This window comes from Dermacentor variabilis, chromosome 1, assembly GCF_050947875.1.
Source record: "Dermacentor variabilis isolate Ectoservices chromosome 1, ASM5094787v1, whole genome shotgun sequence".
Lineage (NCBI taxonomy): Eukaryota > Metazoa > Arthropoda > Arachnida > Ixodida > Ixodidae > Dermacentor > Dermacentor variabilis.
The window spans coordinates 51,699,857-51,724,099 of NC_134568.1; the positions used below are offsets into that span (position 1 = coordinate 51,699,857).

General features: G+C 48.8%; 1 protein-coding gene across 1 annotated transcript in view; it reads right to left on the reverse strand.

Moving 5' to 3' along the window:
- Positions 1–24,243, reverse strand: part of LOC142577884 (piwi-like protein 1) — a 157,418-nt gene that overhangs the window by 57,160 nt on the left and 76,015 nt on the right. The window contains exons 9-11 of the mRNA XM_075687316.1: positions 23,082–23,270; positions 21,392–21,470; positions 4,723–4,818 (exon numbers count right to left, since the gene is read on the reverse strand). Coding sequence (XP_075543431.1) covers positions 4,723–4,818; positions 21,392–21,470; positions 23,082–23,270 — 364 coding nt within the window. The remainder of the gene's footprint in view (positions 1–4,722; positions 4,819–21,391; positions 21,471–23,081; positions 23,271–24,243) is intronic.

A 24,243-nucleotide genomic window follows, 5' to 3' on the forward strand; every position in this document is an offset into this window, starting at 1 on the left:
TCACATCAACATCATTTCGACGCTGTGCCAGAGAGCCGAGAGCGTTGTGGCAATGGGGGGGGGTGCAAGCGAGGACTCGCATCATGCCGAAGCTCGGATAAAAAAAAGACGCAGGGTGCTCAGCATAGAAGAAAACTTAGACATCGTCCATGCTATCGAACGTGACATGAAGAAGTCGGCGCTGGCCCGCGACATGGATCTGATGTTGACTACAGTGTGTGGCATTTGGAATGCGAAGAAGTTACTCAGCAGTGCTGCTGCGATAGCGAAGAGATGTCGGCTATGAGGTTCGACTTTTCGCCATTGTTGTCTCTGTTGTTGCCTGCCAAGTGTCGTCTAGCGACAGTGATAACGAAGACACGGAAAGCGACAGCACGGACGATTCAGGCCCGACAGTGGCAGAACCTGCGTGTTACGTCAGCCTCATGAATGCAATCATTGCGACGAGAACAGGGGCGCGATAACGTTAACTATTCTAAACTAAAAGTATTCCTAACTCCGGCACCCGGCAATGAAAAAGGCGCCCCAGGACTTCTGCAGCACTACTGCATGCGTGCACAGAAAATACGCAACGCCAACAAGGAATCTGCCGTGCGTGTGTTTGCAGAGAGGAGAGGGCCGGCTGAGAAGCTGGCACGCAGCTTCAGTAAGTTTGAGGTCGCTGTCGTCGTGCTAGGCCACCGCGGCATCAAACGAAAATAACACTTTTGTCGCGCGAAGTGAATAAATACTGCATGTTTTTTTCCCTTTCATCGCACTCTCCGTTTTCGACAGGTCAGTGGGCGATCTCATGCTGTTTCGGTTAAACAGTACTACTGTTTAGTACATACGTTTTCCGAGCTCCGGCCAACTACGGTTTAACAAGGTTTCACTGTATTTCAAAATTAGGTTGCCATAAACAGTACTTCAGTCTGTTTAGCCGAAGCGAGTTACAGTCAACTCCTATTAATTTGAAGTCATTTCATTGAAATTTTCAGTTAATTAGAAGTGGTCTCACCAGTTTTGCATGCAACCCTATAAAAATATTGCTGAACAATTCTAAGTCAAAAGCCACCCATAATATTGGTTAACTAGACGTTACCTACCAATCAAGAACCTCAAGGCAAACGCAATTATTCAAGTGCCAAAACAGCTCCCTGTACTGCACTGGTGCTGTCGCCATCGCAGCTGTTCACAGCACCGTAACTAATCAGTAATGGGAATGGCAGGCTAGTTTGTTTCCTTGTTCTTCGTCAAGTGTATGTCAGCTATACTTGGGTTTATTCCACAAGTGTTTACACGCTTCCCATTTAGAGTGTAGTCATGACGTTTGGTAGTGACAACTCGCGGCTCCTACCGAACATTTGACCTGGCGACGAAAGTGGAGGTCGTGAAAGAAGTTGACAAGGGAGGCACCACTAAGCAAGACATTGCAAGGAAGCACAGCATTAAAGGGCCCCTGAAACGGTTCGGACAAATTTTGTAGACGCGTAGGGTACAGTTAAAGTTAATCATTCGCACCACAATTTGTGTGAAATGTCTCATATTAAGAGAGCCACGGATGATTACGTTACCCTCCTCCATAGGCATGCATTTTCTCCTCAACTCGTTCGCCGAGTGATCACTGGCTCTGTGTCATGATGGCACGTTGTGTCGTCAACTTTCGGTTCTCTAGGAGCAAGCGCGCGAGGACCTCTCCAACCTCTCCGCCAGCTGCTTGGCAGTCGACGCCGAGCGACAGCTATCAAAGCAGCGCGTGTTGCGAGCATACAGTAATACAGTAATACCTCGTTTACTCAAAGTAGTAAAAACTGGAAAAAATCTGCAGATAAGCACAGTTGAAGGAACTGCAGTGAAAAGTGGAGTTCTTCCAAAAACAATTCATCACTACTGACCAGCTTTTCAACAAGAGCTTCTAAATTGGCTCTTCGTAAAGGTTTCACAGAAAAAAAATAACATACCAGAAATATCAACCAGCTCCGTTTCACGGAATTCATATTCTATCCAGGGCAGAAAAACTGTAAGGATGGTGTGCTTGCGGTAGCACTTGGACCTAGAAAGGAGTCCTCGAACTGCTTCACACATCGCATGAGCCAATCCATAGCCGATCGTTCCCGCCACCGCACCGAATTTGATTTCGCAGAAAGCGAAGCATGTTTCTTATTTCAGCTGATGTCGGCACCTCTGGAGGCCCTGCATTGTCGCTGATTGTCTTCACCGTCCCCTCCATTTGTAGCCATCCCAGCGATTTCGGCATCGGTAAATTCACGTCACCGGTACATCCTGCTTGCATAGCAAGTACTCATGAAAGCTCACGTCACTTTCTGTTGTACCGTTCCCGGTAAGTTATATTACATGGCAGCGCCATCCTCGCCATACTGATGCTCAAGTTGCCCGCGCCACACAGTCAACGAAAAAATCCGTTCTGTGTGTGCCACAGAGCAAGAAACATTTAGGAGTGGAAACTCCGCTGTTGGCGGCGACTAGAAAAGGTCACAAGCCCGCGGAGCCGTTATCGTGCTGGCGGCACCTGCCGGCCTGGAAAGAAATTACCACCGTTGAGAGGGTGCTGGAGCCGCCTGCCCGGGCGCTGCATTTTTTTTTTTTTTTTTTTCGCTGCCGCTTCCACGACGCGCCGCCACTGTATATGGCCCCGTCGGCGCATACAACAATTGTGACCTTATCTGGTCGCTTGCGCTGACGGGAGTTTCACCTCCTAAATGTCTTATTCCATGGTGTGCGCTGAGTAGAATAAAATTAAAACGGAAATCACACGTCTGATGGTAAATCACGTGCATTGCATAAAGCAAACAAAACGACTTGCATCAAGCACACTATTTTGCAGGGCCTGCCTCTATGCACATCCCTCCCGTCACATGATGTGCCACTAAGTTCCAACTTCACACACGGGGAAAGTGTCCGCTTTGTGGTAGGCACACCACCCTCGCGCAAAGCTTGTTGAGCAGTCCGGCAGCGGAATTTTTGTTCAGTCAAGATTTCAAGATATCCGCCATGTAGCCCAAAAATACTTCCGAGATAAAAGGCAATAAATACATGGCACGTATGGGGAATGGCAGATTTTTCAAGATATGCAAGTTCAAGTTAACAAGGCATTACCGTATTTTATATGACGAAATATAGCACACAAAAGGAGTGAGGAGTAGGCTTCTGCTGAAAAGAGCGTTTGAAAGGTGACTTTGTGCTCCGTTTGCAAGCTTCACACGCCACGCACGACTGCAAAATTTGTCCGAGATGTTCACAACAGCATATGCTAACCGCAAACTGCATTATTTCATTATGTCGAAGGGGTGGTTAAGTACCACTTTAAGCAATTAGCACAGAAATAAGCAAGAACCACAACATTAAAATAACATTGAACATTTTAACCTGTGCGGCTCTTCTCACTTATTTATTTGCTGTTTGTTTACCTTTGCAACACATACAGTTAAAGCTCGATTAACAAGCTTGAATGTGGTTGATCCCAGATATATCGAACTCTTACTGTCTATATCAAACACTTGTAAAATTTCCTTGAAAATCCCATACAAAAGTATAGCGATGTACTAAGTGGGACTGAATTTGAAACGGCACTGTTTTGGCAGATGCTGTCAAACAAGAGATTGAACCTGAAGGGCAGTACATGCCATGAAGGAAAAATTAGCAGGGTGCTCTCAGTTTTGTTCGGTGCGCATATGGATGGTCATGCAAACTGCAGCCACTCATTATGAGCAGAATCAGATCGGCACTCTGCTTTAAGAATGCGAGAGGCCTCCCGGTCCGATACGCATTCCACAAAAAAGCATGGATGACACTCAATCTTTTCAGAGAGATCTTGTAGACAAAGCGTTTCTGCAAATGGCACTTTAGGCTTCTGGAAGCGGCCAAAACTAATCCAACCCCAACCTCCATTTGCAACAGATCTTTACATTACAATTTTAACAAAACAATCGCAAAAGCCCCATCTACACTTAGTGTATGTGGCGTGAGGAAGCAAGTTTGCATGAAGAAGCAAAGTTTCCACAAAGTAGCAAAAGTTGGTTGCAGGTGAATTTTTGAAAATCAAGTGTGAAACTATCTACAATGACAAATCTTTATTTTAGAATACTCAACTTCCGTTGTTCTTTCATGCGACATCATAAGTCAATGAATTTAAGAATTGTTCATGCTTAATTGGCTCAATGAAAATGAAAAAAAAAATGAGCATTTTCATAAATTTTATGCTAAATGTCCTTAATGTTTCAGCCACCACAATATTTCTTTCCCTGCTTTCACCTGTTGCTATAGATTATGCTAAAAATATTTGGGGTTATTAAAAATGACTTACCTTGAAAGACAATTACTTTAAAATTTGGCAGAAATGTCTTTTTTAATTAAGCATCAAGGCCCTCTGAATTGAAATATGTTAGAGAGCTCATTACATGCACTAACCTCTCAGCTTGTGACCTAGAAATAATTCGAGCAAATTTTGTACTATGAAGCAAGAAAACTTTTTTTGTACAACCAATCTCACTCGTAGGTACTGTCGAACTGTGCTCACTGCAGAACACATACAATTTTCCCATACAAGCGCAGAACTTGAAAAAAAATTGTATACTATAACTGACACAGTTAACAGCTTATGTTCCATTGGTAGGCAATACATAATCAAGTCCCACAGAAGTGGCACACACAGCTATACAGAAATTTAGCTGATAGAGCTCCATTTGTTTTGGGCAAATGATGGCAAATGCCAACAATGCTCACCTTCATAATCCGGAAATCGGCACGCATCTCATCTGTCAGGCCCGTCAGTGTGCAGAGTTCAGGCACCAGGCACACCAACCGTGGCTCTTCAGACTCCTGAAATAAATGAGGGAGGGCAGGGGGGGGGGGGGGAAGAAACATAAATCTGTTTCTTGCTTTTTTTTAGCATAAAACTCCGTATATTGTGTGTTTTATCATGATTTGACATGCCTAATCTCAGTCTTGTACGGTGGAACCCCTATTACACAACTTTCTCAGGATCATGTGAAAATGTCACAATCCAACCAACAAATTTCAATAATGCGCGGCTTTGTATGACAGAGCTGCACGGATCTTCCATTTGAACTATACCTTAATACTCTGCAGGACTTTGAAACCAAAACCGCCAAAGAAGTTAATACAAAAAATATTGCAGTGCAGCTGCCAATCATGCTTTATTGGAGAAACTTGGCATACTGTGTACCGCAATATGCGTCCACCAGGGTGCTAGAACATTCTTTTCTCACCTACCTACTTAAAAAATATCAGTCGGTTTCTAATAGACTTTCTTTCGAGACACAGCAAGAACTTTTCGCATGGGTTATCGTGTGAGACAGGACGTGTGTAATCTCAGGTCGCATAATTGAGGTTTTTAATGCAATGTCTCTATGGGGAGTTGCCTGGGACTACACTAATTCGTTGTTCCCAGTTCCCAGGGACTACACAAAATCTGGGGACGCATGCATAACCGAAGTTCCACTGTATTATATTCGGGCATCAGGACTTCATCACATTATTTTGCACACCAAGTCATGGCTTCCATTTTGAAACATGCGGTAAGCAGCAGGCACCTATTGCCATCAGGCGGTGCGGCACAAGTGGAAACCCAAAACCATGAGCGGCCATGTCCACCATGCCGAAACATTTGCAGAGGTCAACATACATATCACACGAACCATCAACCCATTTCCCCAGTGTCAAGCTGCACGATGGCAGCCAGATTTTGGTCTATGGGGAGAATTACAGTGCCGCGAAGCAGTCCGAATAACCAAGCATGTCCTAATTTTTGGAGCCCGAAAAATCAGTCGGTGACTGTATTTTTTTCATAACCTCTTGTACATACAGCACCATGTAATTAGAACCTAATATAACGATGTGTGAATGCAATTTCAACATACCAAAATTTTGCTTCCGCAGCAAAGGACTATCGTTACAACAAATGGACACTTCCGCGGGCGCAGATGGTCGAATGAGTGAATTACATGCGGCTCCTTGCAAACATACTTCTCAAATCGCGCACTGAACCACTGAAGTGAGCCCGCATCATGTTCCGAATAAACAAGTGCGATAAGATCCTATCGCGCCCCACGCACTTTGTGCTTTAGGTGCGAGTGAAAGTGTGCAAGAGTACGAAAGAAAGATAGTTGCTTCATGCACCAGTGCCCACGCAAGCAAAGGGAAATAGGGGAAAGGAAGAGAGCTCTTGGTAAGGTGATCAAGCATTTGCGAGGGGCAGGAGGGGTGGGGGTGGGGGGGTAAGTTGGCACTATAAAGGAGGTTTATTGGGGTTCGTAGCGACCGCCGGTTCTACGATGCACCGAGCACAGTCCCCGAGCTCGAGCCTCTGCTGTGCGCTTGATGCTGCCGATGCTGCTGACTGCGCTGTTACGTTTCGCCTACGACGCGCGGATGCAACGGACGCCGGGGCTTCGTTCAAAGCGGCGGACATTTTGGCCCGTTCGGCGCCGCCGCTACGCCTCCCCGCCAAGCACGTCCAGGCATGTTTCAATGCCACATGTCTTCAAGTGTGCGTGTGTGTGCATGTTGGTGCCCACGCTTGTCAAAGCGCGGCAGCCGGGGAGAGGAGCTCCCCCAACTGTGAAGCGAGGAGGTCTGACCGGCGCCGGCCCGGCGGATGCGTCACCTACTCGTCTCAACATGCCGAACGGCGCCGTCACGTGCGCGTCTATCGAGGCGTTCCTTCTTGCCCTCAACTGCGAGAGTATAGAAGCAGCTGCCCCCGGACGCCAAGAGAGAGGCTCCGATTTCTTCAGTTGAGTTACATGCTCTCCCGTCTCTCCACTTCGGTCGACCTGATCGCCCGCTCTTTTGCGATGCTAGAATAAACAAGTTGTTCTGTTAGCAGTCGACTCATGCTTTGCCGGGACCTTCGGATGCTTCCAGTTGTGCCCCAGGCCGCCAGACCAACGCTACCCTTGGGGCTTGCAACCCGATTGCAACAACGGGTGTCAGCGCTGAGATTCCAACAACTGTCTGCCAGCGGTGAGATCGCGACAACGGAGGCCAGCAGTGAAGATATGCAGTTGACTGTATGCTGAGCAGCACAACGACCATCCGGGAGCAGTGTAACGAGCCCTGTGTGATGACTGGTTGCCTGCAGCCAAACGACTGCGCTGAATTCTTGGCTGCGAGGTTTGGTGAGTGCGGGACTTTCTTCTTCTGAGTTTTGCCAGGCTTTTGTTAGTGTCAGAAACAGAGCTGGTAATTGTGGTTGTCGTTGCTGCCGGGTTAGTTTGCGGCAAGACAATAGTAGGCAGTAGAGAAAGCAGCATTCAGAGCAGCCATGGATTTGAAGTCGTTGCGCAAACCGAAATTGCTGGAGCTTGCAAGAGAGTTGGGTCTGGATGTCTCAGACAAACTCAGAAAACCAGAACTGCTAAGGGCTATTCTTGAGTTAGAAGCTGAGGATGACGAGCTGTCGGAATGCCTTGAGACCATTGAGGAGAGGGCAAAAAGACAGGAGCGCGAACTTAAAGAACAAAAAGAGAAAGAAAAGGAAGAGCGCGACCGTCAACACGCTTTGGAAATGAAGCGTCTCGAGGTAGAGATGGAACGCGCTCGTAATGGAAGTCAGGCACACGGTGCAGGAGAACGAGTATTGTTCAAAATGACTGACCTGATGCAGCCGTTTAAGCTTGGAGAGGACATTGGTTTGTTCCTGGTTAACTTTGAGCGAACGTGCGAGAAGCAGGGGTTCTCTCGGGAAACGTGGCCACAGCGCTTGCTCACTTTGTTACCCGGCGAGGCGGCCGACGTAGTCGCTCGCTTGAAGAGAGAGGAGGCAGAGGATTTCGACCAAGTGAAATCGAGTCTGCTAAAAAAGTACAGGCTGTCAGCGGAGGCGTTCCGTCGCAAGTTTCGGGAAAATGAGAAAGGCAAAAGTGAGTCATATACAGAGTTTGCCTACAGGCTTATGTCAAACAAGCAGGAGTGGCTCAAAGAAGAGAAAGCGTTTGGTGACCACGAGAAAGTTCTGCAGTGTTTCGGGCTGGAACAGTTTTATAGTCGGTTACCTGAGAACGTGCGGTACTGGGTCTTGGATAGGCCAGACGTTTGTACGGTGGCTAAAGCCGCCGAGCTAGCCGAGGAGTTTGTGACACGTCGGGCTCGCGGAGCTAAGGACGGTCAAAAGGGTGAATTTGGCTCCAAGTTTGAGAGGCCGAAGTTCACACCCATGAGAGCAAGGGGCGACACACGTAGTGCGGATGCGAGTGAAAGCAGTCCGACCGAACGTAAGGAGACGGCGGCAGCCGAAGCCGAACGCAGAAAGCGGTTCGAGACGAGGCAAGCGCGCGTTTGTTATACGTGCCAGAAGCCGGGTCACTTTTCGGCGCAGTGTCCGGAAACAAAAACAAAAGTAGTGTTTTTGTCATTATGCAGCACTGACGAGAACATGAAGCTTCTCGAGCCTTACATGCGAGACCTCCTCGTGAACGGGAAAGAGTGCCGAGTGCTTCGCGATTCCGCAGCTACGGTGGATGTAGTTCACCCGTCTTACGTAGAACCCGATATGTTCACGGGCGAATGCGCATGGATCAAGCAAGCCGTGGAAGCTCGTAGCGTGTGTCTGCCCGTAGCAAAAGTGCTTATTGAAGGACCTTTTGGAGCACTTGAGACGGAGGCCGCAGTGTCATCTATGCTGCCCCCCCAGTACCCGTACCTATTTTCGAACAGGTCCGATCACCTCCTACGCGAGAAGGGGCTTTTGTTTGGTGAGGCTAGCGTTCAGGCCTTGACCAGATCGAAGGTTCGGGAGCTCGCTGCAAAGGCGGTAGTTGCGGGGCCGACGTTGTCGAACAATGAGAAAGGATCAGATGCGCAGCAAGCTGATATTCAGAGCACGTCCGAACTGAATAAAATTGAGCCTGTAGCGTTGAAGGCACCAGATACTGGAGAGGAAATGCCCGACACGGGAAAGTTAGAAGAGCTATCTGCAGATTTGCTCATCGCGCCTACGTCAGACGGACTTAATAGGTTGCTAAAAGTCAGCCGGTCGGCTTTGGTAGCCGAGCAAAAAAAGGATGGCAGCCTAGAAAACATACGCTGCATTGTCAAGGAAGGTATCACCAAGAAAAATGCTCGCTTTGTGGAAAGAGGTGGGGTCCTGTACCGGAAGTATCTAGACCGCAGGGGAGTGGAGTTCGATCAGCTGATTGTGCCTCAGTGCTACCGTCAGGATCTGTTGCGCTTGTCGCATGGGGGTTCGTGGTCCGGACACCTAGGAGTTAAGAAAACTAAGGACCGTCTCTTGCAAGAGTACTATTGGCCAGGGTGTTTTCGGGACGCAAACCATTTCGTGAGGACATGTGACACCTGTCAGCGGGTGGGCAAACCAGGGGACAAATCGAGGGCGCCGTTGAGATTGGTACCTATCATTACGGAGCCTTTTAGACGGCTCGTTATTGATACAGTGGGACCTCTGCCAGTAACAGCCACGGGGTACAGACACATTTTGACTGTGATCTGCCCAGCGACAAAGTTCCCTGAAGCAGTGCCGCTTAAAGAACTCAGCTCAGTTGAGATAGTCAATGCACTACTGTCCATATTTGCGCGAGATGGTTTTCCTGCGGAAATCCAGTCAGATCAGGGCACGGTGTTTACTAGCGCTTTGACGACAGCCTTTCTCGAAAGGTGCGGGGTAAAGCTGTTACACAGCTCAGTGTACCACCCACAGTCGAATTCCGTTGAGAAGCTCCACTCCGTCATGAAGCGCGTGTTGAGAGCATTGTGTTTTGAACAACAAACTGACTGGGAGCTGTGTCTGCCTGGGGTGATGTTTGCATTAAGGACTGCGCCGCATGCGGCTACGGGGTTTTCGCCAGCTGAGGTGGTGTACGGTCGCTCGCTGCGATCTCCGCTTCGCATGCTTCGAGAATCGTGGGAAGGCAGGGGCGACGACCCAGTCGTGGTGGAGTACGTGCTTAGGCTCCTTGAACGCCTAAGAAGGGCACAGGAGTTGTCAGGTGAAGCAATGGCAAAGGCCCAGCAGAGGGCCAAGGTTTATTATGATCAGACAGCCAGGGCCCGTCGTTTTGAGGTGGGCGATGAGGTCATGATATTGTGCACATCACTAAAAAACAAACTCGACGTGCAGTGGGAGGGCCCAGCACGGATTGTTCAAAAACTGTCGGACGTTAACTACGTGGCGAGTCTGCCAGGAAAGCGGAAAGCACAGCAAGTTTACCACTGTAATCTGCTCAAACCCTATAGACAAAGGGAAGCAGTGGTGTGCATGATGGTAAACGTTCCTGAAGAGCTTCCGGGACTAGGCTCAGTGACGAACAGGAAAGACACCGATCAAGTCATTAGTGACTTAATCAGTAAAGCATCGCTGTCGCCTGAGCAGAAAACTGAACTACACCAGCTCTTACAAGAGTTTCAAGGTCTGTTCTCTGAGAGGCCTGGTAGGACTTCTGTCCTTACTCATGATATAGAACTTACCTCCCCAGAGCCAGTACGATCCAAGGCGTATCGGGTGTCACCCCGCCAGAGCGATATTATGGAGGCTGAGGTAAAGAAAATGCTACAGCTCGGAGTTATTGAGGCGGGTGAGAGTGATTATACCTCCCCTTTGATGTTAGTTGAGGTACCGGGCAAGGAACCTGAGGTTCCTTGCGTCGACTATCGCAGGCTTAATTCCATCACTAAGGATCAAATTTATCCGATCCCTAACATCGAGGAGCGCCTTGAGAAAGTTAGTAGCGCTCAGTTTATTTCCACCCTAGATCTTGTCAGGGGTTATTGGCAGGTTCCACTTACAGAAGAGGCTACTAGGTATGCGGCGTTCATTTCACCAATGGTAACATTCCGTCCTAAAGTGTTGAGTTTTGGTTTGAAGAACGCGCCATACTGCTTTTCAAGCCTCATGGATAAAGTGTTGCGGGGACAGCAAGAATTCGCTTTACCGTATCTAGACGACGTAGCGATATTCTCCGCATCCTGGCCTGAGCATATGGCCCACTTGCGGGCAGTGCTAACCCGCCTGCGCGATGCGGGCTTGACAGTTAAGGCTCCCAAGTGCCAGTTAGCACAGGCCGAGGTTGTCTACCTCGGTCACGTGATTGGACGGGGTCGTCGCCGCCCCTCTGAAATAAAGGTGGCCGCTGTGCGAGACTTCCCGCAACCGCGCACGAAGACAGATATTCGGTCGTTCTTAGGTGTCGCTGGCTACTATCAGAGGTACATCCCCAGGTACTCTGATATCGCGGCTCCCCTGACGGATGCTCTAAGAAAAACAGAGCCCCAAACAGTCGTCTGGGACGAGACAAAGGAAAGAGCTTTTAGCGCCCTAAAGAGCGCCCTAACAAGCCGGCCTGTGCTACGATCGCCAGACTACACAAAAGGGTTCGTAGTTCAGTGCGATGCTAGTGAGCGAGGCATGGGCGTTGTACTGTGCCAACGGGAAAATGGAGAAGTGGAACACCCCGTCCTGTATGCTAGTCGTAAGCTGACCAGTCGTGAGCAGGCGTACAGCGCCACCGAGAAAGAGTGTGCGTGTCTCGTATGGGCCGTTCAGAAATTGTCATGCTACCTAGCCGGCTCGAGGTTTATCATTGAGACGGATCACTGCCCTCTCCAATGGCTGCAGACCATCTCTCCCAAAAATGGCCGCCTCCTGCGCTGGAGCCTCGCTTTGCAACAATATTCCTTTGAGGTGCGTTACAAAAAGGGGAGTCTCAACGGTAACGCCGATGGCTTAAGTCGAAGCCCCTAACGTAGGAATCAGCCTCAGAGTTGTTTGTTACTGATGTTTTTCTTCCTGAGGCAGGATTTTTAACATATTGCTTTTGTTTAGTGTTTCAAAGTGATGACGTGCTTTCTAGTGCAATTTTCCTATTTGTGGACGCGTTCTGAGTGATGCTAGACTACTGTAAGGAACTAGGCAGTGGTATAAAAGGGGAAAGAGCCTGGCAGGGCTTAGTGAGGGTTGTGCCGTGCTTGCTGACTGAGCGGTTGAGTTTCGGCGTAGTTCTAACGCTTGCCGGGAACGAGAACAAAAATGTCAACTCTCCCGAAGTCACTTTGCAGTGTCCTGTGTGAACCTGAACGAGAGAACGAGGCCTTCTCTGTGCGCTGCGCTCAAGAAACGCCGAAGGACGCCCGACTTCGGTTATGAGCATCATCGAGCGACATCCCTCCGGACAGCGGATGCAGTCCCCTGACCATCGGGATCTCCTTCCCCCGGTGGGGCGGTCTGTTACGTTTCGCCTACGACGCGCGGTATAGCCGGCGCGGATGCAACGGACGCCGGGGCTTCATTCAAAGCGGCGGACATTTTGGCCAGTTCGGCGCCGCCGCTACGCCTCCCCGCCAAGCGCGTCCAGGCATGTTTCAATGCCACGTGTCTTCAAGTGTGCGTGTGTGTGTGTGTGCATGTTGGTGCCCACGCTTGTCAAAGCGCGGCAGCCGGGGAGAGGAGCTCCCCCAACTGTGAAGCGAGGAGGTCTGACCGGCGCCGGCCCGGCGGATGCGTCACCTACTCGTCTCAACGTGCCCGAACGGCGCCGTCACGTGCGCGTCTATCGAGGCGTTCCTTCTTGCCCTCAACTGCGAGAGTATAAAAGCAGCTGCCCCCGGACGCCAAGAGAGAGGCTCCGATTTCTTCAGTTGAGTTACATGCTCTCCCGTCTCTCCACTTCGGTCGACCTGACCGCCCGCTCTTTTGCGATGCTAGAATAAACAAGTTGTTCTGTTAGCAGTCGACTCATGCTTTGCCGGGACCTTCGGATGCTTCCAGTTGTGCCCCAGGCCGCCAGACCAACGCTACCCTTGGGGCTTGCAACCCGATTGCAACAACGGGTGTCAGCGCTGAGATTCCAACAGCGCGCACGTTCGTCATCTTCCTTACAATGGCCCCGCGGAAATAAAGGAGCCATTCTCGCGACTTAGTTTTCTGGAAGGACGGTAGAATTGTGATACGGCTTGAGACGCTGAACGTGAACGACTTCGCAGTTATGACGTCGCATGTCGGACGGCGGCGTTAGCGGCTCAACCAAGTAATTAACGGGTGATGTTCTCTCGAGAACGCGGTATGGACCGTCGTACTTCTGAAGTTTTGAAGCGAGCTCAGGCGTGCGGTGTGGCACTAACAACCAGACGAGAGCGCCCTGGAGAAAAGTGGGAGTCGAGTTCTGGGCATCGTGAATGGCTTTTTGGCGGTTCTGGTCGTCCGAGGTGAATTGGCGGGCAAACTGGCGACATTCCTCTGCTTGTCTGGCGGCTTCTGAGATCGGCAGGCATTCGGATGGGTCTGGCAGGTAGGGCAGAATGGTGTCGATGGTGTGCGAAGGATGATGGCCGTAAAGAAGGTAAAAGGGTGAGAATCCGGTAGTGGCCTGAGTCGCGGTGTTGTAGGTGACAAACGGGAGAACTAGGTCCCAATTACAGTGATCAGGTGAGACATGCATGGCGAGCACGTCACCAAGAGTTCGATTAAAGCGTTCCGTGGTACCATTAGTCTGTGGGTGATAAGCAGTGCATTTACGATGAACAATAGCGCATTCAGCAAGCAGTTGTTCGATGACTTCAGATAAGAAGGCGCGGCTCACGTGGATCCCCATGACGAAGGAGAAAATGGCGAAGTAGGAAATTGGCAACCTCCTGCGCTGTAGCATTTGGTAGAGCTGCAGTCTCCGAATAACAAGTGGTCTACAGCAACGATTATCCACCTGTTGCCGGCAGGAGTCAACGGAAGTGGCCCGTAGAGATCTATACCCACGCGATCAAAGGGTCGGGATGGACATTGCTGGAGTTCACCGGCGGAGTTGTGCGGTGGCGCTTTCCGGCGTTGGCACTCATGACAACAGCGGACGAACTTTCGAACGGAAGTATACATTCCCCGCCAGTAATAGCGGTGTCGAAGTCTTTCATAGGTCTTGAAGACTCCCGCATGGCCACACTGAGGGTCGACGTGGAATGAGGAGCAGAGCTCTGATCGCAAGATTCTCGGAATGACGAGTAACCAGGTGCGTCCCTCAGGGGCATAGTTGCGTCGATATAGTAGCTGGTCGCGAATCGCAAAATGAGGCACTTGGCTCCGAAGCGTACGTGACGCTGGAACTTTCGATGTATCCGAGAGAAGGTCGAGCAGAGATGCAGCCCAGGGATCATTACGCTGTGCAGCAGCGATAGTGTCAATGTCTGGAGAGGATAATGTGAACTCGCAGGGGGAGTCGTGACTGGCCTTCGGGGGAAGCGGTGATCGGGATAGCGAGTCAGCGTCGGAGTGCTTTCGCCCGGAACGGTACACCACACGGACGTCGTATTCTTGGGTTCGCAATGCCCAGCGGGCAAGGCGGCCCGATGGATCTTTGAGCGTCGACAGCCAACAGAGTGCGTGGTAGTCGGTCACTACGTCAAAAGATCGGCCGTATAAATATGGGCGAAACTTGCCAAGCGCCCACAGAATGGCCAAACACTCCTTTTCTGTAACGCTGTAAGTGGTCTCCGCCTTGGTTAACGTGCGACTCACGTATGCGACGACGTATTCTGGGTGGCCAGGTTGACACTGTGCCAACACAGTGCCAAGGCCTACACCGCTTGCATCGGTATGGATTTCAGTTGGCGCTTGTGGGTCAAAATGGCGAAGAATGGGTGGCGTCGTGAGAAGACGGCGCAAGGTTGTGGAGGCGTCGTCACACTCTGGAGACCATGATGAGAGATCTCTAGCTCCACCAAGGAGCTGCATGAGAGGCAATATAATTGACGCAAAGTTTCGAACGAATCGCCGGAAGTAAGAGCAGAGGCCGATAAAACTGCGTAGCTCTTTCATAGTAGTAGGTTTTGGGAACGCAGTAACAGCACGTAGCTTCTCGGGATCCAGGCGAATGCCCTCCTTTGACACGACATGGCCTAAAATTGTTAGCTGACGAACAGCAAATCGACACTTCTTCAAGTTAAGTTGCAACCCGGCGTTGGTCAAGCAAGTGAGTACGTGCTGGAGGCGGAGCAGGTGTGTTGGGAAATCAGGGGCGAACACTACAATGTCGTCAAGATAGCAAAGACATATTTTCCATTTGAGGCCACGCAGAACATTATCCATCATTTTTTCGAACGTAGCAGGTGCATTGCAAAGTCCAAAAGGCATGACGGTGAATTCATACAAGCCGTCTGGTGTAACAAAGGCAGTTTTCGGGCGATCAGCCTCTGCCATGGGAACCTGCCAGTAGCCTGACCGCAAATCCAGCAAAAAAAAAGAACTCGGCTCCCTGCAAACAGTCCAGAGCATCATCGATTCGTGGTAATGGGTAGCCGTCCTATAGCGTGATCTTGTTCAACCGTTGAAAGTCAACACAGAAGCGGATGGAACCGTCTTTCTTTGTGACGAGGACCACGGGAGAGGCCCATGGGCTTTGGGAAGGTTGAATGACGCCTCGACGGAGCATGTCATCGACCTGGTCTGCAATGATGCGACGTTCCATAGCGGATACGCGATATGGTCTTTGTCGCAGGGGTGAGTGAGTGCCAGTGTCGATGTAATGCTTGACTGTCGATGCAGCGCCAAGAGAGGTTTGCGCAACGTCGAAAGAAAGGCGGAAGTGCTGAAGGATTGCGACAAGTTGAGATCACTGCGAAGGCGTCAGATCTTCGGCGACGAATGGGCTGAACACACCAGTCGATGTTGAGTCTGTTATGGAGAGGGCACTCAGTTCATGGGTGGCAGTAGAAGAGACTTCGTCGAGGACGGAGACAATTCGTGTTGAATCGACCGACTCGACGTAACCAAGGCATTCGCGGCAAAGGAAGCGCTTTTCGGATAACAAAGTGATGAGAGGGCATGAAGAAGACCGTCCCATCGGATATGGTACTACAGAAGACTGGTACGAATGCTGAAGAGCATGGGGGATACAGGTGTCTTCTTTCACAACAATTTTAGCGGCAGGATGAGCATCGACCGAGGCCAGGTCACCAAGGTGGAAAAGTTCAATCTCAGCCCGAGCGCAATTGATGATGGCATTGTGGCGCGAGAGAAAATCCCATCCTAGAATAACGGCGTGGGAGCATGATGAAAGAACTATGAATTCAATCGTGTACAAAACGTCCTGTATGATCACACGGGCAGTACAAGCAGCGGTAGGCGAATGGGTTGAGCACTCGCCGTTCGGAGTGACAATCCAGACAGAGACGTCGTCACTTTACGAAGCGAATGGCAAAACCTGGCACCCATAACTGAAATAGCGGCACCGGTATCGACTAAGGCGACTGTAGCGACATTTTCGATAAACACATCAATGACATTGGCAGGTAAAGGAGGAGGACATCGGCATATCGACACTTGTGCAGTTCTTGCCTCAGGAACTGCGTCGTCTAGTTTCCCTCTTCGTTAGAGACGGGTCGTCGACGCATAGGGGAAAGCGATCGACGACGTGGGGAGGGTGACCGGAGGCGTTCGAAGCGACGACGGCGATCAGTCTGGGAGCGAGCTGGTGATGGGTCGAAGGGTTCATAAGGCGCATTTGCATCAGGCGGCACATAGGGCGCTCGGCGATCATCATCGAACGCCTGGGATCGGCGGCGGCAGAACCTTGTGACATGACCGGGATACCTACATACGAAGCATATAGGGCGATTGTCCGGCGTGTGCCACGGGTTAGCGACGGCAGTGGTGGTCAAGGGGACGGGAGGGGGAGGGCGGTGCACAGGCTGCTGGAAGCGACGCACGGGCACACTGCGAGGGGCCATTGCAGCAACCGTAGCATAAGTGACTGGTGTAGTCACGACATCCTGCTGGTGAACAGCCGGCAGCGCTTCCGCGACCTCTTCATGGATCACGTTACGGATATGAGACGGCAAAGTGCTGGCAGACTCCTGAATAACGGACACCAGAGATAGCTGTCGTGCGACTTCTTCGCGGACGAAATCCTTGATTTGCGTTATCAGGGAGGCTTGTTCTGGGCTGGTGGTAAGGCTGCAGAGTGATGCCGCATTTGGTGTGGGATGTCGCCTTGTCAGAGCTCGCAGCTTACGCAATTCATCATAGCTCTGGCACAAGCTGATGACGTCGCCAACAGTGCGCTGGTCCTTGGCCAGAAGCATTTGGAACGCATCATCGTTGATTCCCTTCATGACGTGCTTGATCTTTTCCGCTTCCGTCATGGCAGCGTTCACGCGCCTGCACAAATCGAGAACGTCTTCTGTATAGCTGGTGATTGTCTCGCCCGTGTCCTGTGCGCGCGTACGCAAACGCTGCTCGGCTCAGAGTTTCCTGACCACGGGTAGGTCAAATACTTCTGTAATTGACGTCTTGAGCGCCGACCACGTTCGGATATCCCTTTCATGATTTCTGAACCAGAGACTGGCCACGCCCGCGAGGTAGAATGATACGCAAGCCAGCTTGTCCAAGTAATTCCATTTGTTGTGAACGCTCACCCATTCGTAGGACGACAGCCACTCTTCAACGTCGTCGTCGTCGGTTCCGCTGAAGATGGGAGGCTCCCGCTGGCGAACGGTGCCAGCACAAGGGACGGGTGGCGATGGAAGAGTCTGCTGGTCGGCGTCCGGCATGGCAGAGGGTAGCGTCTGAGAACGGAGTTCCAGAATGGTAGAGTGGAATGTTACCCCACACCTCCACTACTTATAAAGGAGGTTTATTGGGGTTCGTAGCGACCGCCGGTTCTACAATGCACCGAGCACAGTCCCCGAGCTCGAGCCTCTGCCTCGCACTTGATGCTGCCGATGCTGCTGACTGCGCGCACGTTCGTCATCTTCCTTAGAGCACATGCACATTGTGATATCTGGCAAGAGTCTCGGCCGTGGCTGCGCATGGCTGTAAGCATGGCTGAGTGCATACACAGCCGCGCACCCTGCTTTAGAGGTAATTGGCCGCATGTGCAGAGTGAGTGTGCCGAGATCATGTAAGCTGTCTTCCCACGCGTTTAGTAATAAAGGTTGCATAATCTTGAGTTTCGGTGACCTGTTGGAGCGAGAGGCAGATGAAGCATTCGTTCCCTGCTGTCGGCGCTTTTCACGATAGCATCGTCCCAGTGCAGGTGATGCTATCAGCCGCGGGGACGGAGTGCACGCGAAAGTGTGGCTGGCTTCACTTAATTCGTACCGCCTATGTGAAGATATTGTCGACATGGCACAAGACCATATGATTTGTCGCTGACTCTCAAATTTATCAAACTGAATAGTTTTCTCATTCAAATTTGCTTTTTTTGGATTGCCCAATTAAGCAAATTCTGCAGCCCCTTTCCGTGCTGGAAAAATAGACTGGTGACTGTACTTATTTGCATAAAAGGTTGAATTTCAATACAACTAAATTTTGATTTAACGATGTAAATTGCAGATTTTACCTACTTCGCTATACCAAGGTTTAACTGTGTTCAATTCACGAATCAAATTACTCGAACAGCTACTAATCGATACGAGTATTTGCACACCTTTAAAACCCTTTGTAGCAGAATAGATTTTGTGCATGTTTGTGCACATCCCACTTTGTGATGTGCACAAACATGCTTCTCAGTGGCAAATGGGCACATTTAGCTCATTTGTTTGATAATAATAATAAATATTTTTTATTTCTGCCTCAAAGATACATGGACAGAGGAGCTGCAGAAAAAGCTGTAAAAATACAGCTTGACAAAGCCGCAGCCCCCATTTTACAGGCAACAGCAGAAGACAAACAATGACTCAACTTCAGGTGTCGTATAAACGAAACAAAAGAACAAAAATGTAATGCTATACATCGCAAGAGCACTTCAAGCGTACTGAGTAAACACAGGGATAAAAAGATTGTTATTACATATCACACTCTCATACATGAAATATGAGATACAGAAGCAAAGACATATTTTGGCACAACTGAGGATGAAAATTGTTCGGAGCTACCTTCTATATACATCCTACGCAATACCTTATGAGTACAGGTGAATAAGTCAAAATGTGCAGATGTATAAGCGTTCAGAAGGGAAGGGAGTGTGAATTGCAAACGTTCTTGCCCGGAGTTTAGGCGTGCTGTTGGCACCATCCATTGTTCCTTTTATCACCATCCTTTTATCTTAATATTTTAGCAGTTCATGCGTGAATAGTTTTCGGGGTGGGTACTTAGTGGCGACAAGCATGCAAGAGCTAGAATAAGTGTTTTCATTTATGGAACGAACACTAAATTTTGCCCACATCTGGTCACAAGAAGAAAGTTTTCAAGGTACCTGACAAAAAAAAAAAAAAAAAAGAAAAGAAAAGAAAGAAAAGGGGGGGGGGGGGGGGTTTACATGCCAAAACCACAATCTGATTCTGAGGCACGCCTTAGTGCCGTACTTCAGAAATTTGGACCACCTGGGGTTTTTTAATGTGCACCTAAATCTAAGTACACAGGTGTCTTCCCATTTCGCCCCCCCCTCGAAATGCGGTCACCGTGGCTGGGGTTCGATCCCGCAACCTTATGTTTAGCAGCCCAACACCATAGCCAGTAGGTAGCCACGGTGGGTGTAATAATAATAATATTTGGGGTTTTACGTGCCAGAACCACTTTCTGATTATGAGGCACGCCGTAGTGGAGGACTCCGGAAATTTTGACCCCCTGGGGTTCTTTAACGTGCACCTAAATCTAAGCACATGGGTGTTTTCGCATTTCGCCCCCATCGAAATGCGGCCGCCGTGGCCCACGGTGGGTGTGCCCGATAGGTTATTCCTCTTTGATGCATTGAGATTTCCACCTTTAGGCCCAATAAGCACCCACTTTGGTATCAGACAATAGCTGGTCCGCAAAACACGCCCTTTCGAATAAAAACATGTTCACGCAGAAAGGTGCCGATACCACTGGTGTTAGACGCACGGGTAAAGTACGCACAAACATTTTGTGTATGGCCTCCGCTGTACCATGTTGTTCGTCATGCTTCGGTCTATTTTATGAGGGAAGTGTTTACATACCATTTTTCATGGAGAGCCTAGAAGTTCAAGGGTACAAATGAGTACCACTTATTAAAAAAAAATGATTTAGTGTCAGTGAGACACATACGTCACACTTTTTAAAAATAAATCGATTGTAAGGAAGTGTAGTTAAAAATCACTACTAATCTCCCTATTTACTCATGCCACACAAAAAATTTCAAGTGTTTGTTACGAATGGCGACAAGCCGACACCTTCGTCGCAAACATTCCCTTTATTACCGCACTCCGCGACTCTTCCCCCAGGCTGTCCACATGCTGTCCATCCACGCACACCACACAGAACACATGCACACCTTGCGCCATTCAAGTCTTCCTTCCTCTGTCGCAGCCGCACTCGCACCAGGCAGCACGAGTGCGGTGCCACAAGTTTCATTTTACAAACGAAGTAGTTGGAAACAATTTTGCACTGAGACCCTAGAGGACCAGTGGGCTGTATGCATCCCACTTTCTGGAAGACTGTTTAGTGTCAGTGGGACAAATATGCCCCAATTTTATTTAACAGACAACTTGATGCATAGAAGTCAAATTGGTTGTAAAACTTCTACTGTAGTACACCCCACTAAAGGCACCAAGATCTTTGTTGTCACATATAGAATAAATAACTATCTTTAAACACCTCATTTACTCATACAACAAATATTTCAAGAATTTCTGAAAGAAATTGCATGTCATCCTGCAAAGGGTTAATAATAAAAAGATTACGGACAATCAAGCATAAAGAATAGCTACCACATCCTTGTTATTAGCTAACACTAGCCTTACAAGATGAAAGGACCTCATGGACCTCCACGAAAAATAAAAAAAGGAAAGAGAATGCCGTGACAGCTTTTGGCAACTCTTTCTAGCTCCTAAAAAACAAGATCCACAAAATCCAGAAAATGGAATGTTTTGTTGTGCAGAAACAAAAGTTACTGCCCTTTTACAACTGTGAAGAGGGCTGGAAGTGAAGCTAGGAATTTGCAGCTCTTTGTTGTAACGCCTCGGCCTCGTGCTCCCTCACAGAGAGGTCTGCAAGTCGACGACGAGCCCTTTCTCAAGCGATTTCCCGGGGGCGTTCATGAAACGCTGCCTTATCTTCGGTTAAACACATGACACGTGGCCCGCTCCTGCTGACGTTCCTTCAACACAGCTTGATTTTCGGCAAAACAATCCAAACGTAGCCTCCCTATCACCAGGCCTGAACTGGGGAGTAACGGCAAGCACGAGGCAAGCGAACATGCGATCACACCCTTTCCCTCCTCCGGATTGGCTCACGTCTTGCGCTGCATCTACTTCTTCCTGCATATAGAACCCCACTTTAAAGGGCACGTGTGATGAACCAGGAGTGGCTGAATCTGTCAGCATGGTGATCTCACAACCTGGAGGTCGGTGGTTGAAATCCGCAGCCTGACACAATTTTTATTTTTGTGCGGCTTGAGTTTTTTCATATGGCAACACGAACACCGACGCCGACACGAATGAGGCAATACAAGCTCCGCTTGAAAAAGAAACCACTTACCGGTGCATTCTTCCTTGGCTTGTCCCTGTGCAAAAGCAGTGGCTGATCAAAGTCCTGAACCTCAATGTTGTAGATACGCCTGCAGAGTTGAACAAGAAGAGGCAATGTGTACAGTTCAGGTTTTCAAGGTGCCTTTGAAACAGGAAAGATCCTATTTATCTATTTATTTATTTCAGATATCCTTATGGCCCTGTGGGCATTACAGTAGAACCCCGCTGTTACGTCGTAGCTGTGAAAACGTTCCCACATGATACGTCGCGACTTAGCCCCCTGAACCCGCCTGGGCTAAAGTAGGCAACGCACTCCAACCGTCATTTTGGCTTTTGACGAGTTTTGGCCGGGCCTGGCTATGGAACTGGCTGCAAGAAGCCGCACGCCAGTTCGAGAGGCCGCCATCGAATTGGCGTGCGGCTTCTTGCAGCCAGTTCCATAGCCAAGCCCGGCCAAAAGTCGCCAAAAGCCAAAATGGCGGTCACATACGACGACTACGTCGCCGTGGATGTTGTCGTCGTGACGTCAGAGTGTCAGAGCATCGCCGAGATCGTTGAGTCGCAGACTGCGATGCACGAGCCGCATGATGCCGGGAAGTTGCCAAATCGTAGCTTTGGAAAACCCGTCGCGGCTCTGGACCTCCTCCGCAGGTACGTCGCACCTCACAGCGACGCTGACAGCAATGCGGCCTTCCAGGCTATTGAGAAACGTGTGGCGATTTCTAGCGAGCAAAAGAAACGGCAAGCCACAATTCTGGACTTTTTTTTAGGTCCTAAGCGCACTCTGTGGAAATAAATTGTCTATAGTTGAAGCTGCAGTTTTTTTCATTCATTTTCGGAGCTTTCCTCACTGTTGCGTTTTCCCGGCTGTTACGTTTTTTCCCCCGGTCCGGTGAAAAAACGTATGAACGGGTTTCCACTGTATTGAGGGTAGTGGAACAAGACATACAATAAGACAGATAACAATAAATGTAAATACATTCATGGGTCACAGCATTACATATCATTGCATTATAGCATAGCATTGCATACATAGCATTACATAGCTCACTGCACTGAGTTTTACAAATTTCAGCAATTGCGCACATCCATGGAAATCTAAAAAAACGAGAAAAGAAAACAAGAACTAACAACGCAAACTAGAAATTAGCAACACAGAGTTCGTGAGGGACCCCGAAACGAAAGGCACGTTCAATTGTTCGATTCCCATTTCAAAGCTACTACAATGCTGAAAGGGCTACATTATTCTATTAATGTCATACACGAAAGTTCAAAAAAAAATTAATTATGGGGCTTTACGTGCCAAAACCACTTTCTGATACACGAAAGTCATCCAATAGCAAGGACAACTCCATTTTCCAATAGAATTCAAAACAATGAGTGGGTACTCATGGCTGTAGTGGTTCCTTCAAACGGTTCTGCAGGGAAGCAGCCATTGCGGGCACCTACTGCTCTCTACCACACAAGCCTTGCACCTTGTTTTGTCCTCGTGGGATCTAGCAGCTCGAAAACGCTATCATATGATCGTAGTTCAGTTTGGCGATATACTGAACATTAGTGCAACTGTATTGGGTCAGTTTATGTGTTCTCAATCCGAAACATTAGTGCCAGGAAATCATGATCGTATCGACGAGGTTCTACTCTATTCAATACAACTAATTTACTTGACTTTAAGTCAATTATTGGCACAGGCCACTTACTTGTAGTAGTCAATGTAGCTTATGACCTCTCCGGAATGGAATGTGAAAGTAGAGGTTGGCTTGAGGTCCCAGGCAATGTCATCCACTCGGTATGTGCGGTAATTGTACCGTGTCATCACAATTGCACCCACAATTGCATGCACAGCCCTGGCTTTGTAGTCGGTTGGATACGCATTGTACACATCAAACCTAAACAGAGAAAGAAAAGGGTAGGACATCCTTTCACATTACGATACTAGGAAACACTATTAAAAAGAAGTTCAGCTTCACAAGCCATAGGTGCAGCAGGAATGTAAACATTGCACGAGGTTACAAGCTGCATAGGGTTAAAATGAACACAATAGCATGCATTACATTCAGTTTTAACTTCTTCACATAGGCTCATGCATGTGGGTTGGATGTGATTTTTTTTCCCTCTCTCATGCATGGTCATGTAACCACTCAGTCTGTCTTATCACCAAGAAACATAATGACACCAAACACTGAAGTAGTATACAAAATAGCTTTGCCAAAAGTCATCATGATGGTGTGGTGGGTGTCTTATGTTTGTCTTAAGTGTGTGCGTGTGTATGTGAATTGCACATGTATATTTCGACACGAGTTTACAGAGCGTGGGCAGAGCGTGGGTACTGTGGCAAATGTGAATTTTTACTTTATAAGGCATAGTGCTTCTGGGATCCCCATTTAGGTTGCAAAGGCATTTAGCACGTTGAAACTTTGAATTCAAGCCAATAAGAGTTCACAAGAGTTAGTTCCTTTATTGCAAATTCAGTCTCCCTTAAAACTATTGTGGCCTAGTGTACATATGTTGTGTGTCTTCAAGATCTCAAGCGTTGAAGTTTACATGGTGTGAAGCAAGGGGGTGAAAAAGACATGGCACTTAAGAGAGGACGCAGGTTTCGCATAGCGAAAAATGGCCAAAAAATAGAATTTTTGAAGATCACATTTTCAATTTCTATTACTCTTTTTCTATCAGATTCCGAAATACCATCACTGTAAACCACGTAGAAGTGCCCTAAAAAATTTGTTTTATCAGCCAAGGTGGTAAAAAATTTTGCAGAAATAAAGAAAAAACAGCATTTTTCAAGCCACAGTATCTCCGGAACGGTGCAACCGAGCGCCGCCACCTTGGTCTCGTTGGAAAGCGCATTTCTCAGTCTTC